Source organism: Argopecten irradians, chromosome 7, assembly GCF_041381155.1.
Source record: "Argopecten irradians isolate NY chromosome 7, Ai_NY, whole genome shotgun sequence".
In the NCBI taxonomy this organism is placed as follows: domain Eukaryota; kingdom Metazoa; phylum Mollusca; class Bivalvia; order Pectinida; family Pectinidae; genus Argopecten; species Argopecten irradians.
In genome coordinates this window covers 23,148,738-23,171,019 of record NC_091140.1, presented here as the reverse complement: position 1 = coordinate 23,171,019, position 22,282 = coordinate 23,148,738, and the positions used below count along the sequence as shown (strand labels likewise).

Genomic DNA, 22,282 nt, shown 5'->3' with positions numbered 1-22,282 from the left:
TGCCAAAAATCATTATATTAACATTTTCAGTGTAGTGAAATGAGCTAGTACATATGGTCAGACCATGAAGCATATTGTTGTCTACAATTTCATTTCACATTTGGACAGTATTATGAATAATTTTAAAGTGATTTCTGAAGGTATGTTTTCATCAAAACATGTATAAGGCTTAAAAAACAAGAATTTCACAGTGCATAACCTATCTGTTCTAACTTACGTTTATAAGACATCATATATGTCTGTCTGTCCATTTGAGTCATTTTCACAGCTTTATTCATTAAAACTTATGGTTTTAAATGGATAATTGAAGAAAAATTAACATGTCAAAATTTTCGGCCAGTTACGGCACATATAACTTTAAAATGCAATTAGATATAAAACTAATAACTTTCTGTTGCTGATGGTCTAATTTTATGTGAATACATTTACTGATATTACTATACTAAAATGCATCTTTTATATATTTCAACACATTGAGTATATAGTTTAATATGTCCTTTTTGTTATGAAAAACAATTAAATCATAAGAGATTAGGTTTTCATAATTAACGGAGACTAATAGTGCAATATCACAAAATGTTATTTGTACATGTTAGCATACATTTTACTTTTCTTTGTACATAATCGACAAGGATTTCTAAACATAATAAGAACACGTTATCATTTTAACTGAAATACAAATACAGAATACTAGGATCTCTGTTTCATTAGATGTTCTAGGTTTTGGTAGAACTTTGATAAATGTTTTCCTGTGTCTATTTCGGCACGCTTTCACAATAAAAAGAGTAAGAGTTACAATATTACAGAGAGTCACAACACGAACGCACCACAGTCTCTCTCTTTCAACCCCCCCCCCAAAAAAAAAATAAAAAAAAATAAAAAAAACCCGCACATATTTCACACACGCAACACACCGGCTACACAGTCATGAGACACTAGGAGTTAATAGGACGTTAATCTTTTCAACCAATCAACCGAAGTACCCGGAGAAAAACTGAAGGATATCATCAAAGGCAGATATGAACACATGACATTAAAATATTATGTTAAATCACATGTCTATCACTGAAAAAATTCAACAAGACGATTGTGGGTGTGGTCCTACAGACACAGCACATGTATCTTTAGTTATTTACAAGATTCAGGCAAGTGTGGAGGTTTAGGCACTGAAATATTACTTTTAAGTTATTTTGGCTCACTAGCAATTTAAACATACATATACACGTGTAATACAGATGCGAAACAAAAGCAAACACAAAATATCTTTTTTTAAAAAGCAAACAAATCTATTTTTATCCCTAGATTCATGTTTAAATACATCATGCAGTCTAGTTTGAATCAAGTAACTAACATAATAAGGTATATAAATATCTTCATATTGCCATACATACCCAACACCCAATCTACTTAGTAAATCTTTTACAAATGATGCTGATAGTATTATGTATCGATATTTGTCAGAAAATTATAACATTTCATTGATTACTGTAAACGTATTCTGATGAATTATTGTTATATAAATGACAACATACAGACGTAAAATTCGTGTACATTTGTATTTCAGCCACGAAAATTGCAATATAAGATTGCCAGTAAAACACGAACATCTACAGTATCGAATGGTGCAATCTTAAATGTGATTTGATAAAGGACGGACAATTTTTGTAAAAGTAGGTTTCATTTTTAATCAAACGCCAGCGTATAAATAAGTATAGTTAAAACTACTATTCTGCTGATACAACTAGACTAAAGGTGAGTTGTTCGTGTTTGAATTACTACCCAAACATATGTATATCACTCAATCATTAGACCCAATTATGTATACCTACCCTATTCAAACTATAACATCCCCTGTCACGTATTTATTATCTGTTTGTATTTTAGTTCAGAAGTTTATTTACGGAACATTAGTATTTGTCCAAAGGTTTAAAAAGTGACCGAACTATTTAATAACAGGAACAGTTCAAACTTGTTTGGACATCAACTTTCCTAATTTCACTGAATTTCTTATTTTTGGTACAGAATGGTTACAGTGGCTATCAGAGATCTATACTAAGATTAAAATTGAGAGAATGAGTGATTTGCCGCAATGAAATACAAGTCCAGCTACTGCCGACATGAAGTTAAATGTCTAGCTACAAGTATAGGTTTTGGCAGGTGTGAAACAGTGTCGACTAGCCGGTTATAGATTAATTGTTTACCGGTCCTGTAATCCTCAGCATTAGCCATTTTAATTCTCCATAAATGACCCGGCCATGGATCTTGGCGGACCAAGGTGGACCAGTCTTGTTCAGTTCACATGGACTAATTAATTAGTATATTTCAGTGTCCTATTATCCGAAAATGTGACATTTGTGAGGGATTCGTCAAAAATGGAACTCTGAAGAAACACTGAAAATGGTTTTTCATCCGAAACAATTCTGAATTGTTTCGAGAATTAATTCCATACACGGGTTTTTTCTGAATGAAAAGGATTAAATATGGCGACTTCCCGACCGAATGGATCTTCCCGTCATTATCCGGAAAGTTCAGGATCCCTCCCTGGAGCACAACTCGTCACGGATACCTATCTATGTGTTCCCCGGACCATGTCTGTTACTGGATCCCAAAACTCCGGAATGAGAAATAGCTTTGCTGTCACGAAGGAGCCGACAAAGTCAAAGATGAAAAATGGCCAGTCTAACCCATCAAGGTTTATGAAGGAGAGTAACGTAGATAGTGGCATTACCATTCTACCCTGGGAAGACTTTATATACGATCCAAGGGTCCTAAACGACCTATTTCACTTGGAAACAGATGGGGTCATAACCTATGACCCCGAAGAGGTTAATGTGTTTTTCCATGCAACCCGGATGATGAAGCCAACGTTTGGTGATGTGTCCGAGAACGGAAAATCATGGTAAACTATACAAGTACATTTTGAAACCCAAATTATATTTCACTATCCTATCTCACTTGGCTATCATTTCCCTTATTCTACCATAAAACTCATAAAACTTTCCCCACTGTCCTACATATTGGCCTTATGCTGTCATAAAACTCTTCAAATGGTATTTCACTGTCTTTTTGCTACCAAAAGGCTCACCAAATCATAAATCATTGCACGTCCCATTGCTTTCATACTTCAATAAACCCCATCAAATCATTATCATTGCACGTTTCATTGCCTTCATACGTCAATAAACACCACCAAATCATTATCATTGCACGTCCCATTGCCTTTATACGTCAATAAACACCACCAAATCATTATCATTGCACGTTTCATTGCCTTCATACGTCAATAAACACCACCAAATCATTATCATTGCACGTTTCATTGCCTTCATACGTCAATAAACACCACCAAATCATTATCATTGCACGTCCCATTGCCTTTATACGTCAATGAACACCACCAAATCATTATCATTGCGCGCCCCATTGCCTTCATACGTCAATAAACACCGCCACATCATTATCATTGCACGTTTCATTGCCTTCATACTTCAATAAACACCACCAAATCATTATCATTGCACGTTTCATTGCCTTCATACGTCAATAAACACCACCAAATCATTATCATTGCACGTCCCATTGCCTTTATACGTCAATGAACACCACCAAATCATTATCATTGCGCGCCCCATTGCCTTCATACGTCAATAAACACCGCCACATCATTATCATTGCACGTTTCATTGCCTTCATACGTCAATAAACACCACCAAATCATTATCATTGCACGTTTCATTGCCTTCATACGTCAATAAACACCACCAAATCATTATCATTGCACGTCCCATTGCCTTCATACGTCAATAAACACCACCAAATCATTATCATTGCACGTTTCATTGCCTTCATACGTCAATAAACACCACCAAATCATTATCATTGCACGTTTCATTGCCTTCATACGTCAATAAACACCACCAAATCATTATCATTGCACGTCCCATTGCCTTCATACTTCAATAAACCCCACCAAATCATTATCATTGCACGTCTCATTGCCTTCATACTTCAATAAACACCACCAAATCATTATCATTGCACGTTTCATTGCCTTCATACGTCAATAAACACCGCCACATCATTATTATTGCACGCCCCATTGCCTTCATACGTCAATAAACACCACCAAACCATTATCATTGCACTTCCCATTGCCTTCATACGTCAATAAACACCACCAAATCATTATCATTGCACGTTTCATTGCCTTCATATACGTCAATAAACACCACCAAATCATTATCATTGCACGTCCCATTGCCTTCATACGTCAATAAACACCACCAAATCATTATCATTGCACGTTTCATTGCCTTCATACGTCAATAAACACCACCAAATCATTATCATTGCACGTTTCATTGCCTTCATACGTCAATAAACACCGCCAAATCATTATCATTGCACGTCCCATTGCCTTCATACGTCAATAAACACCGCCGCATCATTATTATTGCACGTCCCATTGCCTTCATACGTCAATAAACACCACCAAATCATTATCATTGCACGTTTCATTGCCTTCATACGTCAATAAACACCACCAAATCATTATCATTGCACGTTTCATTGCCTTCATACGTCAATAAACACCACCAAATCATTATCATTGCACGTTTCATTGCCTTCATACGTCAATAAACACCACCAAATCATTATCATTGCACGTCCCATTGCCTTCATACGTCAATAAACACCGCCACATCATTATCATTGCACGCCCCATTGCCTTCATACGTCAATAAACACCGCCAAATCATTATCATTGCACGTCCCATTGCCTTCATACTTCAATAAGCTGACCAGTGTATGGCAGAAATAAGCTAAAAGTGTCCTATAGTCCTTGTTCTGCTATACAGGGTGAATTATGCGAACATTACATAATAATAGCAATTGCACAAAATTAATCGACATTTCCCCTAATCCCATTTGTACTATAGTATTGAAGCAAGACGACACTTCAATCGTTGGCATATCAACTGAGGCTTCCGAAAGTATTCGACACACCCAGGAAACCTGTTCTTGCACCCCTTCCTGATGAACATAACTTGTGTGCCTCTCCGATACTTTGTTGCTGAGACATTCTTTAGTTACAAATACAGCGATAGATGTGATATTAGAATTTTTTACTTTTTCCATGTCATGGTAATTTGTATTTCGCATTGTAAGGTGCCTTTTAAATATGTCTGATAGCTTTCAGTTCATTTTAGTTTCGTGAAGCATCGACAGAATAGTTACACTTCACTCAATGGCATTTTTCGTTGTTTCACTTTTGTTGGAAGGCATTAAGAAAGGTAAAGAGTAATTTATTAATTGATAAGTAATACAGATTGGCGTTTTGAAATACATTGCATTATTGTAATTTATCTGTAATTTTTTGTTCAGATGATAAAATAAAACATGACTTTACATTCAATTTCATAATACTACAGCCATTGACAATAATCACAGTATACAATGCCCTTTTTACTTTAAATGGAGCGCTTGTCATTATAGGGTGTTGACCGTTGAAAATGTAATGGAGTTAGAAAGGGTACGACAATGGTTAACAGAACGGGTATCCGTATTTGGTGTAACGCTCGTCAAAAAGGAAGGGAAATTTGGTAAAAGCCAAAGAGGTGAGTACACTAAAGTTTCCATTTACATGTTATCATATTGAAGGTGCTAACAAATGTAAATCGAGAACAGAAACATTGTGAATCTATATATAAATAAAATACTTATTCTGCTGTAATTTCAACATCAAAATTCAAACACCAAAGTTCTTCCCGAAGGAGGATATGAAGCAAAAATACAAATGTGTATTCTTGACTATAAGAACAAGGTCTTCAGTCTTCATTTTTTAAACATGATAACGTTTTCTTTTCGAGGCGGTTAAAGAAATGGTGTTTTTCTACGTATCTGAGGTTAAAGTTGTATTTGTATGAACGTCTAAATGTTAGATACCGGTATAAGAATAATCGGACATTGGTACATTCTCTGCCATATGGTCAGAAGCTCGGTGTGAAGAGTTTAAAGATCATTGGTGAATTTCCTCGTGGTACCATAACAATTTATGCAAATTACCTTAGGGCAATACATTTGACCTTGGATAGATTTTAAACGCTGACTAGAGTAAAAGTCGGGTTTGGTGAGATCTTAAGTTGTCTAATCACATTTTAATCCGCATATACACGTCATAATGCAGTCACATGGATTAAACTTTAAGTAAAATGTGCAAAGACTGATTCCAGAATCCGTGCCAACATTCCAATGCATAAGTCCTATGTACTGTATCTCAATGGTTCTAATTATTGGAATGAATTCGAGATCTCACGTAAAGTAACCGCAAATCTTAAACCAGTTTGAACGATTACACCATTATACATGTAACATATTCATGAACAATACGATTGTTTAAAATAAAAATAGTTTGACATGGAGTGAGTTGCTGGCCAATTCGACATAATGGCATACTCCCAATATGGTGTTTGATAGGATCCACTGAATATCTCTTTTTAACTGTTCTAAGAACTCCAACCTAATTATCATCAGTAGAAGCATAACATAAATTACATTTTACCATTTTTATTTCTACTTTTAATAGCAATTTTATGGTAAATAATAAGCAAAATTTCAAAATTCAAGTATATACATTTGTAAATATAATTAGGCTTTGATTATCATTTTAATTCATTTATAAGGGGATGCTGATTTCAGAACACAGATCATTCAAGCTATATGCACATATCTTGCTTGGGTTTTCTTAATCTTTACACATTACAGACTTATCTCAATTGATATTTATCTTAATGATGATAGATATGATTGTTCAGTCATAGTTTTGTGCGCTAAACTTACGTCGTTTCCATCTCGTACGCTCACAAAAACATGACGCAACAATCAATGCCTATCCTGAATATTAGAGAATTCTGGTAACATATGAATGCACAGACGTTTTTCTTCAAACCCTTGCTCTTTACAGCTCCCTGTCTAATAGTATTTGACCCTAAGAAGGGCTGTATACGGGACCAGTTATACCACGCTTTCGTCAGGTCAGTCAGTGCTATGGACAATGGGAAGAAATGCTGTATAGAGGTAAGTATAGGTTGATTCCTGAAATTACAATATACCCATGTAAGTTTTCCATCTGCCAATTCCATTAATTTCTTTCTTTCGTCCGTGTTTATATATCAAATGCTAATTAAATAGACCAAGCCAGGGCGATGGATAAGTCATAAATCTGACCTCCTATTTCACGCAATGTAATTGTGATGAAGTCCTATGATTTAAGTTCAATTATTTGAAAAAATATGTTTAAACCGATGTTTCCTTTATTAGCAATCAACATCACTGCGAAACAGTAGTAATTTAAATTCTGTTATTTAAACAGTTTTAAAATGCGCTTTATGGCTTATGTTTCTGTTCAAACTATCCCCAGATGGATCTGAACGGTTGCGTGCAGAACTGGTGCTCGCGCGTCACTGGCGCCAATTGCAAGGCGGTGGGCGCCAAACTCATCATCACTGATGGAGAAGAGAGAGACAATTTCTTGTCAGTTGAAAATGTGATTTGTTGTATTATGTGTTTACCTGTGTGGGCCATACAGACGGGTATTCTACAGGTATGGTGTTCTCAATGTTTAAACAAGTATCGTTTAGTACAGAGAATTAGATAAAGAAGTCAATAAATATGATCTCGAGAACTGATTGTACATGGTTATGAGATATTGAAACCATTACTACTTATTATCGATATGTACATATCCGAGCGTAATAATTGAAAGTTGTCTAACAGTAACGTTGATTCAAAAGCGAAACAAACACTCGATAAAGAAATACTCATGGGTTCTTGATATGTTTACACAATTATAACAATACATGTACATATTAATGTTATCGAGCCCACGGAACAGAGTGTTAATTGCTTTTCTAGCAGATGATATACTGTAAATCAGCTTCCTTTCACGAGCGATTTATTTCAGCGAATTTCGCGATCAAGGCAAATTCGCAAAGGCTTATCTCTACGAATTGATATCTTCAACAATTCTTGCACAAATGAATTCAAACTTATTTTTATTCAATTGCAAATCCGCGAAACATAATCTCCGCAAAAAGATGCCTTGCAGCGGAAATCGCGAAATTTAGTAGCAGCGAAAGAAAGCAGGTTTACATTACTGAACAATTACCTTTTAATACAGTGGTGTTTAGTTGTACCATCTTAACATATATTGTCTTATTCGACTCAATACGATTTCCTTATAATATTCTTGATTATTTTTCTTACACCATTATGATTAATGAAGAAGGACAAAACGTTTGAGAAATCCAATATTGAACATGATTGTAAAATGATTGCATCTCCCAATCCGATTTCGTTTCCTTTTCTCGCCTCAAACGTAGAAACAAATACCAGTATGGCAAACGAACTATTGGCGATTCCTAAAAGGACTTACCGTATGGTGCAAGTTTAACTTACTTCGGCTTTTCTATACATAACACAAAAATGTATACAACTGACCTACAGTATCTGACCTAAATTCATTAAAAAGCAGTTATCTTCATATATATATTATCTTGTTAAATTTCCCGGCAAATCTCTGGAATTCATTTGCAAAGTGATACGCTTTGAGATGACCACCGTCCTGGCCTAGGACTACCGTTATTATATTATGAACTACTAGTTTTGTTATTTTTACATCGTGATGACTCTGTTCCAGGCACATAGACATTTCCAGTATATGGATTATGTCCTTGACCTTAGTACGGAGGAACTCCGGCTTCACGGTTCTATGGGAGGAACTGCAAGTCAAAGGGAGAAGCTTTTTGCAGGTAACTATATGAGTGTGTATGAAATATCATACACCTGATAAATAGTTAGTATGGTATATTATACGAGTAGTCCGAAATGTCCAGCCATCTTTCGGCTTTCCATATAGGTTAGCCGTTGTAAATCAACACACAATCAGGAAAGAAATATTGGACTGTTACAAAACTTTAAATTATCGAGAATATCTTTCGCATTTTAATCTCATATTATTTACGTAACACTAATCGCGAGTTCTGATTAAATGTTTCCAAGAGATACCTTAAATCCTGTTACTCTAGTGTAAATAGAGGTTACACAACGAGTGGTTGTTGGATATGGAATTTTTTCCAAGCGAGTGGGTTATCTTTTAAAAGTTATGAAAGACACGAGTATAATTTGTAACTTTTAAAAATAACTTACTTGTTGATAGTTTGCGCGTGGATATTTTCGTTAAAATATAATTTAATTAATAAAAACAAATCAGCGAAAATTTCCACGCCGCAAACAATTCCTTTTTACTGTATTCTTCAGTCAGAAGACATCTTTCGGTGGCATTTCTTCTAGATATGCTGAATAAAACTTCAAAGAGCTAAACTGCGAATATATGGACTTAGCTATATGACTAGTACTAACAAGTATTTTTAAGCGTCAAAAATACTTATGTGTTCAGTAAGTTTCTAAGATATTGTTTTATCCAATGTAATAAAGATTTTTTTTATTTTGTAGCTAACAGACGTACCGAAGTGTTCCGCACAAAGCCAGCAGAAGCAGGCACGGCATCACTTGACCCCAAACGAGGAGTCGAGCATGAAAGTCATAAATATATATGTATAAAGAAATACGATAAAAAGGACAACAGACCAATGGAAGAAACCATTGATGAACATGAAACGACAACTCTACAAAACTTACTCTCGCACATCGCTAAAAGTAAAATGAAAAACGAAGGCATCGATACCAGTGTGTGTGCTGGGTCCATAGATACGTCCGATGAGGTGGCAGACAATTTGACGGATGACGTTAAAGCAAACGTATCTCCAAGTAAAGCTACTGACAAAGTTGGACTTCTCGGCACCAACGTTCACGTGCATCGGGAGGCTGCTCCAAGAAATGCGTCCGTTTCTAAGGTGAAGCTGAATGCCAAAGCTCCAGTAAAGATGTATGACGATGAAGATGAAATACTAGACATGAACGAGCGTGAGGAAGTTGACGAATCACAGGTTATTGACTCTAAGGCTATCAAGAATACAGCGAATAGACAGAGGATGAACTGGGAGCAAGACAAAGATGTCTTGAATCAAAGAATACGTGCTGCAAATTTAGATCATTCAAACGATCCGAAAAATAGTCAAGAGTTCGAAAACAACATGGAAACATTGCTTCTGAAAGGTTACTCCAGGCATAGAGATGAAGATGAAGAGCAAATCGTTGAAATTTCAAAAACTCCCAGGACAAAGAAAGTAAAAAAGAAGACAAAAAAGCGGACGTCGAGTGTAAACAGACGTAAACAAACTTTGACAAATGGTGACTTTCAGCACGAGAATGTTGAAAGACCTGCAAGTAGGAAAGGGCATTTTAATCGAAACCTGGATTCGTCGGATGAGGAGGATGAACGATACAGAGCAGGCGAGGATATCACGTATATGTCTCAGCAACCCGAAGTCGACACCTATTCACAGGAGGTCCATTCAAGACGTCGTAAAAAGTCGAAGCAAACAACGAAATTTTCGGAATCATCAGGAGATGACAGTGAAGAGGAATTTATTGAATATTTACGAAGCGCTAATTCCACAATCCTGAGAAGTATGGACCAAGAGCGACTCTTTACTGAAAGGCATTATCCTGAACAGTTAAAAAGCGCGCCAACGGAGCAGGCAGACGTAAATCCAAAACCGTATTTGTTACCAGAAGAGGACGAATTCGATGGTAAAACAAGTAATATCATTCCTGTGGGGAAGACCGACCGCACGTGTTTAATAGACAATACCGAGGAAACTTTGGAAGATGTGCTTCCAAATGGGACCGAGGGTGACATCGAACTTACCGATTGTGAGTTAGATGATGACGACGGAGAAGATGAGAATGAAGACGATGGTGCACAGGAAGAGGAGAATACCACGCAGAAAAAGCCGCAAAAATCTGTACCAGACAGGAGCAAGAGGACAAGCAGATACGACTCGACAAGAAAGTATCTGGGGATCCGAACGCCCCGACGGAACAAAAAACCTGTAGCAACTGAGAATGTGCAGCATCAGGCGGTGTACGAAATGGAACTGATGTGACGGAAGCTAACTTCTAGTCTTGTGATGATGCATCTAAAGCTAAAATCTTCAAGTTTTGGAAGATATTCAATAGATTGCTACCAGAGGTATGAGCGATTATAATAAAATTGTTGAACTCGTTCGGAGATGGAATTCATGTAATCATGTACGCAAATCCTCAGAAGGCTGTCACAGTATGCTCGACCAATCGTCGAAACAGTGATGTGTTAAATTTGTGTATTCACATGGGGTAGCAGTAGCAGTATCAAACGATATAGACGCTAAGGAATGAGGTGACTTTCGAGAATATCATATTGGAAATTACCTAAGCCAAGATGAAACGCTTGTTGTTTTGTATACGTACGGATTACATGTAAATTTAGGCCATGCTCTTGTCTCCTTGAGGATCAATTTCTTTTCTCTGTCTTTCCTCCTAAGATACAGATTTTAGACATCAATTGAATACATGTCTGGTTATTTTCCTTTCTTTTTTTCTTTTATGCAACATTAACAAATGGACGTTATTTTAAGTGATTTCTTTATATCAATGTACCATGTGTGTCACAGTGAGTTTATGTCCTGCTTTGTTTTAATGTATCACAGTGTTATGTGTGAATTGTCCATTCCGTTTGTTGGACTGTGATATTGAAAGATATTGGTGTCCGTTAGGATTATGGATACATGATAGTCATCTAGCTTCTATTGAAGTTTGGTGACATTTTTGATTTTCTTCTATTGAAAGTGACGACAATTGTGCTTCATAATTCTACTTGTGTTTTCATCGATAACATATAAACGCTGTGCAATCCAGTGATACTAAACTGGATTGCCTGCTGTAGTTTTTCTACTCTCCGTTTGGCATCGCTCCGATAACACAAATTATATCTATGAGTGCAGCCTAGCGGAGAGAATTGATACTAAGGCAGGTAATCCAGTCTAAGTGGATACCAGCTAGTAGGGTCGGTAAATGTTGTTCTATTCTTTCATGATGTCTTTGGTGGGCTCAAAAGTCGACATCATCACTTGACTCAAAGTCAAATTCTAATTTTGTTCCCTGTTATCTCAAGTTTATATAACCATGAGAATAAACTACATCCAAATCATCTATGTATTTGTGGCTTTATATCAAGTTGCAGTTAACAAACTCACCGATTTTATACATGGTTCGTAATTTACCATAACGATGATATTTATCGATGTACCAGTGTCTTTTTTAGGTAGATTTGGGGCCGAATAAATGCCCCTTCCCCTAGAGAATATTAGCTGTATTTTCCCAATTGTATCGAAATATTTTCCAAACAAAGAACAACTCTCTAAATAATTTATATTTCAAGATGCAATGTAGTGTTCTCCCAATAGAAAAGATAAAGACCCCTGAAATTATTGAGTAAGAAACTCACCGAACCTTTTCCTCCTGAAAACGTTAACGACCAATTAACAGCCATGGTAATTTACCTGTAACCTACTGTATTCCCAAGGCCGTTTTCATTTGCTATATACTGACCTTCCGTATATGTGGTGTTGCGTTTGGGGAGACTGAAGTATGTCATGTTGTGACTCTTTGTATTGTAACCTATTTACTACAATATGGAATGAAATTTTTAATGGGAAAAGCAAAATTATTGGAAATAAAAGTTTCCCAGAGTGGAAATTTTGAATTTCTATTACTTCCATACTTACTTGGAAGGGCAAAGGAAACAATTACCTACAACTATCGTTATTGCAGAGGAGTTAGGATTTTGTGCAGTTATGTCAGGTGTCTACAGTAAAATCATAACCTACCATAAGCTGATTTACTAATCAGTTAATCCAAGTTACTTAACATGGACATTTTGACAGAAGACAGATGCCTCTGACTCTCAGGCTTCTTGTGCCAAGGTCAGATTAAAAAGTTATTAAATAGAGTTTTCTCTAAACAGAAGCCATGGTTTATTTTTTTAATTCACAATGTCAGAGGAGTGATCTCCCTTACTATCTAAAATATGTTTAGAAGAGTTATTCCCCTTATTTATTTCGTGTGCACTTACGATTTTCGTTTTAAAATTATAAGAAAACAGTCTCTCTTTTGATATCATTAAAATTATTGTCTAGTCATTCAACAAAAAACAAATATACTTCACAGACCTTTTTTACTTATTATTTTATTTACAATAATGAGGTATGTTGATCAAACTATTGAAAATCAACAAAATAAAATCTTGCATACTGTAGAAAACACACATATATCTCTGAACCTTATCCTGAGAATGAAAATCATTCTGTATAAGTTTTTTCTTGCACATCATGACAAGACGTTAAACCTATGAAGGCTTTAAGACCATTTTCAATTTGAATATGATGTTATCCTCTAGTTATCTATTCATTCATATTGAAAATACTGAATGTGTGCTCACAATTCATCCATTGAATCCAATTGGTAAGAATGAGCTGTTTGTACTCCAGCACTGAAATCAATGCAGTAAAATGTTTCCACTTTTTCTGAAATTTCATGGTGCAAATAGTAACCCTTGGCCTATTTCAATGAGACTGTCAAAGTATATCACAGTTTCACCATAAATATACTGTTTTCACAATCATGATTTCATTCTCACTATGTTGGAACACAATATTACAGTGCCAGATGGTCAGGTGTCAGCAGAGGTCATTTCATAGTCAGGTGGAAATCTTCGCTTTTTGTAGTTATTGATGCCAGTCTGAAGCAGAAGATTCAAATGATTTTAAGTTCATCTTATTTACGTAAATTGCAGTTTAATGTTCTACTACATAAATTAACAGTTCAATTTTGTAATACATGCATGCTATACATACAGTAGACAAATATACTAACAAATAACAGCTGTTGTTGTTCTACGCTTTTAGCCTGTGATAAAGTAGCATTCACCAGACTAGGACACAGTCATACATCTTGTCATAATGGCCAGTAGAAATTTGGATAAATAATTAATGTTATTAAAAAAACTTCATAGTGACACAATATAAATCATAGCAATCTATTACTAGTAAAAGTGAGTTTAGTATCATAAATATAAATTATCTCCCTTTTCTTCACTATTAAATAAGTAAATTATTGATATGTCACATTCTGTATAATTTAGCTGAATTATTTCCCTTTACTTTGTTTCACTATCAAAGTCACTGCATCTTTCATTCATTATAATCTAGATATCAAGTCAATTCCAGTTATTTCAAGTATTGGAAGCCTGAATTTGTTTGTATTAAAAAACGCTTAGCTAGATGGCTTGCATAAGTGAATGGGTTTTAATAAATACAGCTTGTCATGTGTTTAACATGTAATCATTTGTTTTAACGATGCCACACACAATTCTATGGTTGATATCAACACCGTACCTCAAATGTTTTCAGTACATGGTCACAGGCATGGTAGAGATCTGTCAGTCCTTTCTTCAGGATATCTGTAGCATTGGCACCTGTAGGTAATGAATTATTTCAGAGAATATATTTATATTTAATTTTCATCCATATAAAAATTAAAATGTGGTAAATGATCTTCAATTACTGGTAAACCCTCAACAATGTTCTACAACTTTTGCATCATCAAAAAATATAATAATATATCAAATAGTCACTATTCCATTAACATGATATCCTTCAAGCACTTTCTTGTAATGTTGATAATTGTTTTACCATTTTTTACATACCATATCTTTACAACTAAAACAACATTACTGTAAAAACTTGATCTGATATTTACCATGTGTCTGGATTCTGAAGTTGATTTTGTTTTCTGATGGATGAGGTATACTGTAGCCACAGAACTGGACATCAGGGCTGTATAAATAGAAAATTACAATCTATAATGTCAGAAATATGATATCTTTTTATATTATATCTGTAAGACATATAAATACTATTGCATCCATATAAGATCAAAATAAAATCACACTAGAGCGTAACAGGACAGGATGTACATGGATAACATCACAATATGTATACAAATTTTATTTTTTTCCATAGTCAAATTGGAAAAATAGGAAATGTACCAAGTGATACCCTATTTTAAATGTGTGTGCTGTACTAGTATCTCAAAACGTTATCAGGTATCACATGTTTAGTCTCATAACATAAACAGCAACAAAAGATTAAAATTAGGAGGGAACTTACAGTGACATGTAAATACTATCTTTCATCATTTTACAATAGGAAAACATCAGAATCACATAATTCAAATAGGATGACTACATACATAACTGTATGCGCATTAGTATATTAAGCCTGATGTTTAGTCAGCATCACAGATATGATAGAGTCAATATTAGTTGTAAGTTTTGTTCACTTACTTTTTCATTATGATGTAGCGGAGAGAGTTCCCCAGAGTGTGATCTTCCCCATGTAACACAAATGTTTTACAGGTTTCATCTTCGTTATCAGTTTCAACCTGAAATATATAAAACAAATGAGACTAATAAGTTGCTGGACAGTATAGCTGCTACTGTGTAATATATAGCAGTCAATGTCGTTGGTAAATTAGATCACCTCACCTTTTCCGGAGCTTTAAAAGTCACTGGCTTTTGTTTTGCTTATTTTAATTTACTTAAAATTTATTTTTTCATTTGCTGCCCTTTTACTAGTTAATTTTTCTTTGTTTTTATACTAAATCTGGCTTTCGGATTGGCCAATACATTTTTTGCATTCCACTAAAAATAATCTGAGAATGGCGTGAAGCCCTGACGTTATTGTGATGTCAAAGAGACATTGGCGTTTTGATTAAAAAAAAAATCCCTGAAAAAATCCCTAGAATGGTATATCTAAACATCTTTCATTTTATCAAATAGATTACAAAATTAATTATAAGCGTTGATGTCACTTTTTCTTACTTTCATCACTTTATGAAAAAATTAGGCATGCAAACTTATAATTCTGTGATAATCTGCTATATAGATTCACACAGTTTGCACACAGAATTTATTTTTTTGTTCATGACATTGTAAAAGGAGCAGGGTGTGTGGTTTGTATACAGCCTCTGTCACCTTAAGTCTGGGTTCGAGCCTGGCTGGCGCACACTACTTTTGCCCTGTCACACTAAGTTAATCTTTCCAAATTTTGAATCCCGCTTTCATAGTTCAAATTTTATGGAGCCACGTAGATAATAGAAATACAAGACAATATCCCTCTGCTCTGATTTGGGGTTAAATTGGTGGAGAATATTGGTAGATTTAAGTAGATTTGAATGGCTTGATGAAAATCATTGAGCCCAGTAGACCTACCAAACAGGGGTAGAGGCTTCATAGTTTGCTGGCTATTTCAACTTCATCAGCAGTTCATTAATAAATTAAATTTCAACACATGAACATCCAGAATCCATTGCATATATATGCAAAGAATTTGAAATGGTGGACTATTAGCATTGTATGCTAATTACAATGCTATGCTAGGTAATTACAATGCTATTTTTTTGACAAAACAGATATGAAATTAAGAAACATGGGGAAAATTGTAGGCCTGAACTAAAATTAGTTATTTGGGCCTACTGAACTTCGGAAGTACAGCACTGCTTACTGGCTTATGCAGGCCTATTTTCTCAGTTTTTGATAAAATATAACATCAAGTAATTAAAATGTAAATTAATCATTCCATTTCACAAATCTACCTTACCACTTCTAACAGATGTTTCTTCTCCATTTTCTAAAACAGAACGTTTACGTATTACCGAGACAGAATATACTCGTGTTGATAGTTTCACCATGTGCAACTTCCGGTTACAAAATTGGGACATACTAAAAACATGAGCGAACATCTCAGAGCCGGAACCTCGCATGTATCGTTTTTTGTTAATCGCTTGGAGTGGTTGGGGCGATAATAAAAGTCATTATTTGAAGTATAAGTACCGATGCACTGCAGATTTTGTCAAGGCTCGCCTGAAAACAATACAAAATCAACATGTCCGTTATTAATTAAAAAAAAAACCCCGAATGACTAGGTCTAACCAGAAAATATTATATTACGCGTATGATGTATAAACGAAAACGGCCCAGGTCGGACATCGCCAGAAATATGTCTCAAATGGTATCACAGAGTACTACTTCACAGGCTCGTCAGTCTATTATCATCTCCGACCAGTTTTATACTTCTTTATTAATTTAATTAAAGAGAAATTATCTCCATTTACCTTATTTTCAACTGTACAATACATTCAAAACATTTATTGATAAAATAATTGAAAAACCATAAATCAGTCCGAAAACAGACAAAAAATGAATAAACCCCCGATTCAGAAGCATGTTTTACGCAAATGTTTGTGTCTGAAGAAGATGACGATCTACATATTGTACCATATAGGGATTGGATTTCGTTTTTATGTTAACCATGCTTGTATGGAGCAATTCCTCTAAGAATATATTATAGGGCGCGTTAGCGCCCCATATTGAATATATTCTTAGAGAGGAATTGCTCCATACAAGCATGGTTAACATAAAAACGAAATCCAATCCCTATATTTACACTCACAAGACTTTTCTTTTATATTTTATGCAATAAAATCGTCATTTGAAAGTGACGTAATTATTCAATAAAAGTCGGTCAAAAGTGGGAGGAGCTTACTTCAATTGAACAGCGAATGATGACTCTTCACGTAGGATAGAATTATTCATCCGCGACGAAAAAAAAAGTTCAATTGCTCTTTTATTTAAGTTAAAATGGTGAAAAATATTGAAATAAACATATTCAAGTTTTGCTATTTGAATGATAATTGATGCGTAATTGATCATAGATAAATAGAGGCAGAATACACGGTTATTATCAACTTCATCAGCATACATTAATAAATTTATTTGGTCCAGAAGGCGATATTGGAATTTGAAAGCCGAGATGCTAATTACAATGCTATGCTAGGTAATTACAATGCTATTTTTTGACAAAACAGATATGAAATTAAAACCCGGGGAAAATTGTAGGCCTGAACTAAAATTAGTTATTTGGGCCTACTGAACAAAGTACAGCACTGCTTACTGGCAAAGCAAATTTTCAGTTTTTGAAAAAAATATAACATTAAGTCGAATTAAAAATGTTAAATTAATCATTCGGATCTAAAGATTTACCACTTCTAACAGAATGAGTTCTTCTTTTTTCTAAAACAGGAAATAAATACGTATTTACCGAGACAGAATAACTGTGTTGATAGTTTCACCATGTGCAACTTCCGGTTACAAAATTGGGACATACTAAAAAAATGAGCGAACTCAAATTATTCCGGAACCCGCATGTATCGTTTTTTTTTAATACCTTACTTTGAAGTGAGCCTTTGAAAAAGATAATAAAGTAATTATTTCGAAGTAAGTAAGGTATGATACCTTATTTTACTAAAGTAATTTTTTGAAGATAAGTACCCGATGCACTGCAGATTTTGTCAAGCTCGCCTGAAAACAATTACAAAATCACATGTCGTTCATTATAATTAAAAAACCGAATGACTAGGGTCTAACCAGAATAATATCTATATTACGCGTATTTTGGTATAACGTAAACGGCCCAGGTCGGGACATCGCCAGAAATATGTCTCAAAATGGTATCACAGAGTATACATCACCAGGACTCATCAGTCTACTTATCATCTGCCGACCAGTGTTTCCTATACTTCCTTAATTAATTTAATCTAAAGGACAATTTCGAGTCTAAAGAGAACATTAAAATTTGTACTTATATACGGAAAAATACCAGTTATTATAGGAAATTAGAATCTGTCGGTTTTACTGTGATATTGCCGGAATAGCCCATAGTTGTGACATGTGTGTTTATAGATCTTTATGTTCAAACTCGCTCGGATGTCCGCAATTTCACACAGTGTGGTCGAAACTATCTTGTATGCACGAACCCCTGTCCCTTGCTAGTTAGTGTAAATGCTACTTTTGTCTAGAAACTGCTCAAATCTCGGCTCTGACAGTAGTTTTGTTTACATATTAAGATGATATTTGAGTCTGCCTAAAAATCATTTTAAATATCACCGTGTCAGTGGTTATGTAGTTTATTTTTTAACTGCGTGGCTTTGGCTCGGTTATGGGATACAGCGTCTTGTTTTGTACAGGCTGAATCGTATTGAATCAACGGATTTGAATATTTCAAAAACGATATTAATTATAATTACTTAAACAATGTCAGTGGACATTTGTCAATGTTTTACGTTATATGTTTTTATAAGAAATGAGAACATTACATTTATTTGCCCGGTCAGTATATTTGCTTTACTTATCAATGTAAAAAATTTAGTTGAGTGAGTTTGTGTCCCTGTAAGAGAAAATTATCTTCCATTTACCTTATTTTCAACGGTGATTATTTTTGTAAGTCAATTCATATCAAAACATTTATTGATAAAATAATTGAAAAAAACCATAAATCAGTCCGATAAACAGACAAAAAATGAATAGTACCCCGATCCAGATGCATTGTTTTACGCAAATTGTTTGTGTCTCCTAGCAAGTGTAAATATAGTCTAATGAAGAAGTACCAAGTACCACTGTCTCATAGACATCTGTTGTGATGAGGTACCGTTTAACAATTTTTTCTGATAATACCTAGGTTTAGATTTGATGGCTAAAGAAACATTATACGTCCATTGTTTCTATTTTTACCATGTTAGCAACTTCCCCCAATCCTCAAGTCTTTGTAGAAAGCCCAAATATGTTGCAATTGCTTCCTTATGTTTAAGTTTTTTTTTTTTTTTAAACAGGATAAAGTGTGTTTTGAAAGCAAACGATGTATGTATGTACACCAAGTACAAAAATTCATTTGATACCATGTACTTTTTAGTACTAGTTTTTAATTGATGATCTGATTCCATTCATAATCAATCAGCATCACGTTTAGTTAATTAAAGAATGACACATTTTCCTCGGTCAATAACTATGTCCGATACGAACACTAGAATACTCATCACGATCTACGGCCTGCTCTTTTCCGTCCTGGCATGTTTGGAAAGAATCGTACATATCTCCATCACTTCTGGCAATCGCCCCGGGATGGTCATACGTGTCGTCTGCTGGTTCTATACCGTGTCCACCTTGCCCCAGTTTGTCCATAGGTTTTCCCCACCAAGAGTATGGTCGTAATAATCGTTTGAACTGTCTTCCCGACATGCTCCAGTCTGGAAGGTGTCAATACGTGTCTCCATTGACGACGGCCCTGGTATGGTCATATACATCAGCTGTATCAGACGGTGTGTTTGGTTTTCCATTTCGGTTCAAGCATCCATAGGTATTGTCCTGTGTTCCTGAAGTATGGTCATACATGTCATGTCCACTACTATCGTTTTTCTTAGTGGTAAATGAGTCATATTCTCCCTTGTCATCTATCATTTTTGTTGTTTTCGTTGATACCTTAACGTGGTGATAAGCCTCGGAGTATATATTTTGGTTTTGATGTTGTCTATTTGTGGAGATATTGTGTAATTCTCGCGGAACGTCTGGTCTATGCGGTTTCTTTACGCATCCGTTTTCGGATCCCACCACAAACAATGAACGACCACAGAAACAATCAATCAATCACTAAAGTCCCAGCCCCACCCAGAAACGGGACCTAAGATGTGTGTCTGTTCTTCTTTCATGGAATCACTGAAGGAAATGATCCCTCTGTGGTAGGGTTATTGATATACGAATTTGATTTAATCCTGTTAAAGACTGAAAGTATCAGTGTTTAAATCACTTGTTGGATTACTTAATGTAGTAGTTTCAATCTTAGTAGTTCTATCTGTCGTATAGGGCACTATAGTAGTAACGACATGTCCTATTGTAATATATCCTGGCACTTCTTGTGTGGAGAGAGAAAGTGAAGATACGGCCGTCTGTTGTAGGGAAGCTAATGGTGGCAGGCGGTTGTGCTGCCTATGTGTAGTGTGTTCTGATACTTCATGTGAAGTTACTTCAGTAGAGAACACATACCCGTGTGTAGTAGGAGAGCGTTTTTGTGGACGTTTGTACAGTGTGGTTTGGTGGTAGTTACCCTAGTGTTCCTTTTGATACATATTCCCACACCCAGTAAGGGTTGGTAGACACACGTAACGTTTATCAACATGAGGTTTGTAGGTAGTTGGTGTTCATTTACGATATACTAATAGCAACACAGTAGCCATGGTTTGTTGGTTAGTCTGTTAAACGGAGATCCCGCAGTAGAATTCCTCTCTAGTGCTAAACCCCATTCCAGATGGACACTGACAATGTCTACCAAGTTCCCTGACAAGTCAGTCAACTTCAACTCGTGATATTTATTTACTGAAACCTGCTTCTGCAGCTTAAGACATACTTGTATATTCCGCATGTATTGTCTGTCAACAATACTTGGTTTGTTCGATGTACTAATACTGGTATTGAACACAATCTTCTAACATTTCCTTTCGAGGTTTTTCTTCTTTGACCCACAAAGTAAATGTTTTCACCTACGTGTATGCCACATTGTGGTTGCAAAAAAAACACAGTTTTGTCGTTAATCAACCATTAGATAAATTTTTTTTTTTTTTAGTCATAGATTTGCCACAATAAGCAATAGTTCGCGATGAAGAAGAATATGTTATGAACCACAGTAAGTAGCTACACCCCTGTGGATCTATAAGCTATTGGTGTGATAGGTTTTATGCTTTAAGACGGTCTTGTATCTAGGGTTTCCTTAGTTTACATCCTAAAAATTTCATCGTTGTTCCTGTGCCGACGTACGTGAGTCTGATCCATCCACCCTGTCCCCGGTAATGTCGTTCGCGATTGTCCAGCAGTTACTGTAGCTGTATCTATTTTCCCCCTGTAAAACCTGCACCTAACAGCGAACAGTGCATAAACTCATATTCCTCCAGGTATTCTTATATCCAATCGTCTGCCTCTATTCTGTCAGAAGTTATCCGTCCACTTGGAACCAATTTACTAATATAATTATTTCAAATAAGAAATTCCATTTTAACTACAGCCAACCATTTTTGAAAAGCATCCCTGTGTAATCGTTGGTGATGAGGTATATTTTGCACACTTCAGCTCCTATACATGTACCTATATATATAATACTTATATCATTTTAGAAATTATTATTTAACCAAACTTTTCCGGTGGAAACAGTTTATCAGCAGTACGACACTATATCTGACCTAATGACCTTTAAGAGACGTGGCCGTCACGTACACTTTTATATACTCGTATATATAGATCCAGTTGATTCGGACATTATCAATTTGTATTACACTATCCTAAAACAATCAGCATTTTAATGCATTATATTGATCAAAAGTGCAACCCTCACAATAAAAA

At 35.3% G+C, this 22,282-nt stretch overlaps 2 protein-coding genes across 2 annotated transcripts; one reads left to right on the top strand and one right to left on the bottom strand.

Annotated features, from left to right (window-relative positions):
* Positions 1-2,294: 2,294 nt before the first annotated feature.
* Positions 2,295-12,151, top strand: LOC138326871 (titin homolog). Its single transcript, XM_069272859.1, has 6 exons — positions 2,295-2,899; positions 5,497-5,618; positions 6,965-7,077; positions 7,421-7,603; positions 8,699-8,810; positions 9,514-12,151. Exons 1-6 carry the CDS (start codon positions 2,481-2,483, stop codon positions 11,067-11,069), a joined length of 2,505 nt encoding a protein of 834 aa, XP_069128960.1. The 5' UTR covers positions 2,295-2,480; the 3' UTR covers positions 11,070-12,151.
* A 1,027-nt stretch (positions 12,152-13,178) lies between these two features.
* On the bottom strand, positions 13,179-16,798 carry LOC138327890 (DNA-directed RNA polymerases I and III subunit RPAC2-like). Its single transcript, XM_069274339.1, has 5 exons — positions 16,662-16,798; positions 15,347-15,444; positions 14,761-14,837; positions 14,397-14,476; positions 13,179-13,741 (listed from the first exon to the last, which is right to left on the bottom strand). The coding sequence occupies exons 1-5, from the start codon at positions 16,686-16,688 to the stop codon at positions 13,673-13,675; spliced, it is 351 nt and encodes a 116-aa protein (XP_069130440.1). The 5' UTR covers positions 16,689-16,798; the 3' UTR covers positions 13,179-13,672.
* Positions 16,799-22,282: the final 5,484 nt, after the last annotated feature.

Excerpts from the sequence above, each read along its gene's own strand:
- LOC138326871 (XM_069272859.1), top strand. The coding sequence starts at position 2,481 with ATGGCGACTTCCCGACCGAATGGATCTTCCCGTCATTATCCGGAAAGT. Across the intron at positions 2,900-5,496 it reads TCCGAGAACGGAAAATCATG|GGTGTTGACCGTTGAAAATG; the intron begins GTAAACTATACA and ends TTGTCATTATAG. Across the intron at positions 7,604-8,698 it reads TACAGACGGGTATTCTACAG|GCACATAGACATTTCCAGTA; the intron begins GTATGGTGTTCT and ends ACTCTGTTCCAG.
- LOC138327890 (XM_069274339.1), bottom strand. The coding sequence starts at position 16,688 with ATGGAGAAGAAACATCTGTTAGAAGTG. Across the intron at positions 14,838-15,346 it reads CGCTACATCATAATGAAAAA|CCCTGATGTCCAGTTCTGTG; the intron begins GTAAGTGAACAA and ends CTATTTATACAG. Across the intron at positions 13,742-14,396 it reads ATGTACTGAAAACATTTGAG|ACTGGCATCAATAACTACAA; the intron begins GTACGGTGTTGA and ends CTTCTGCTTCAG.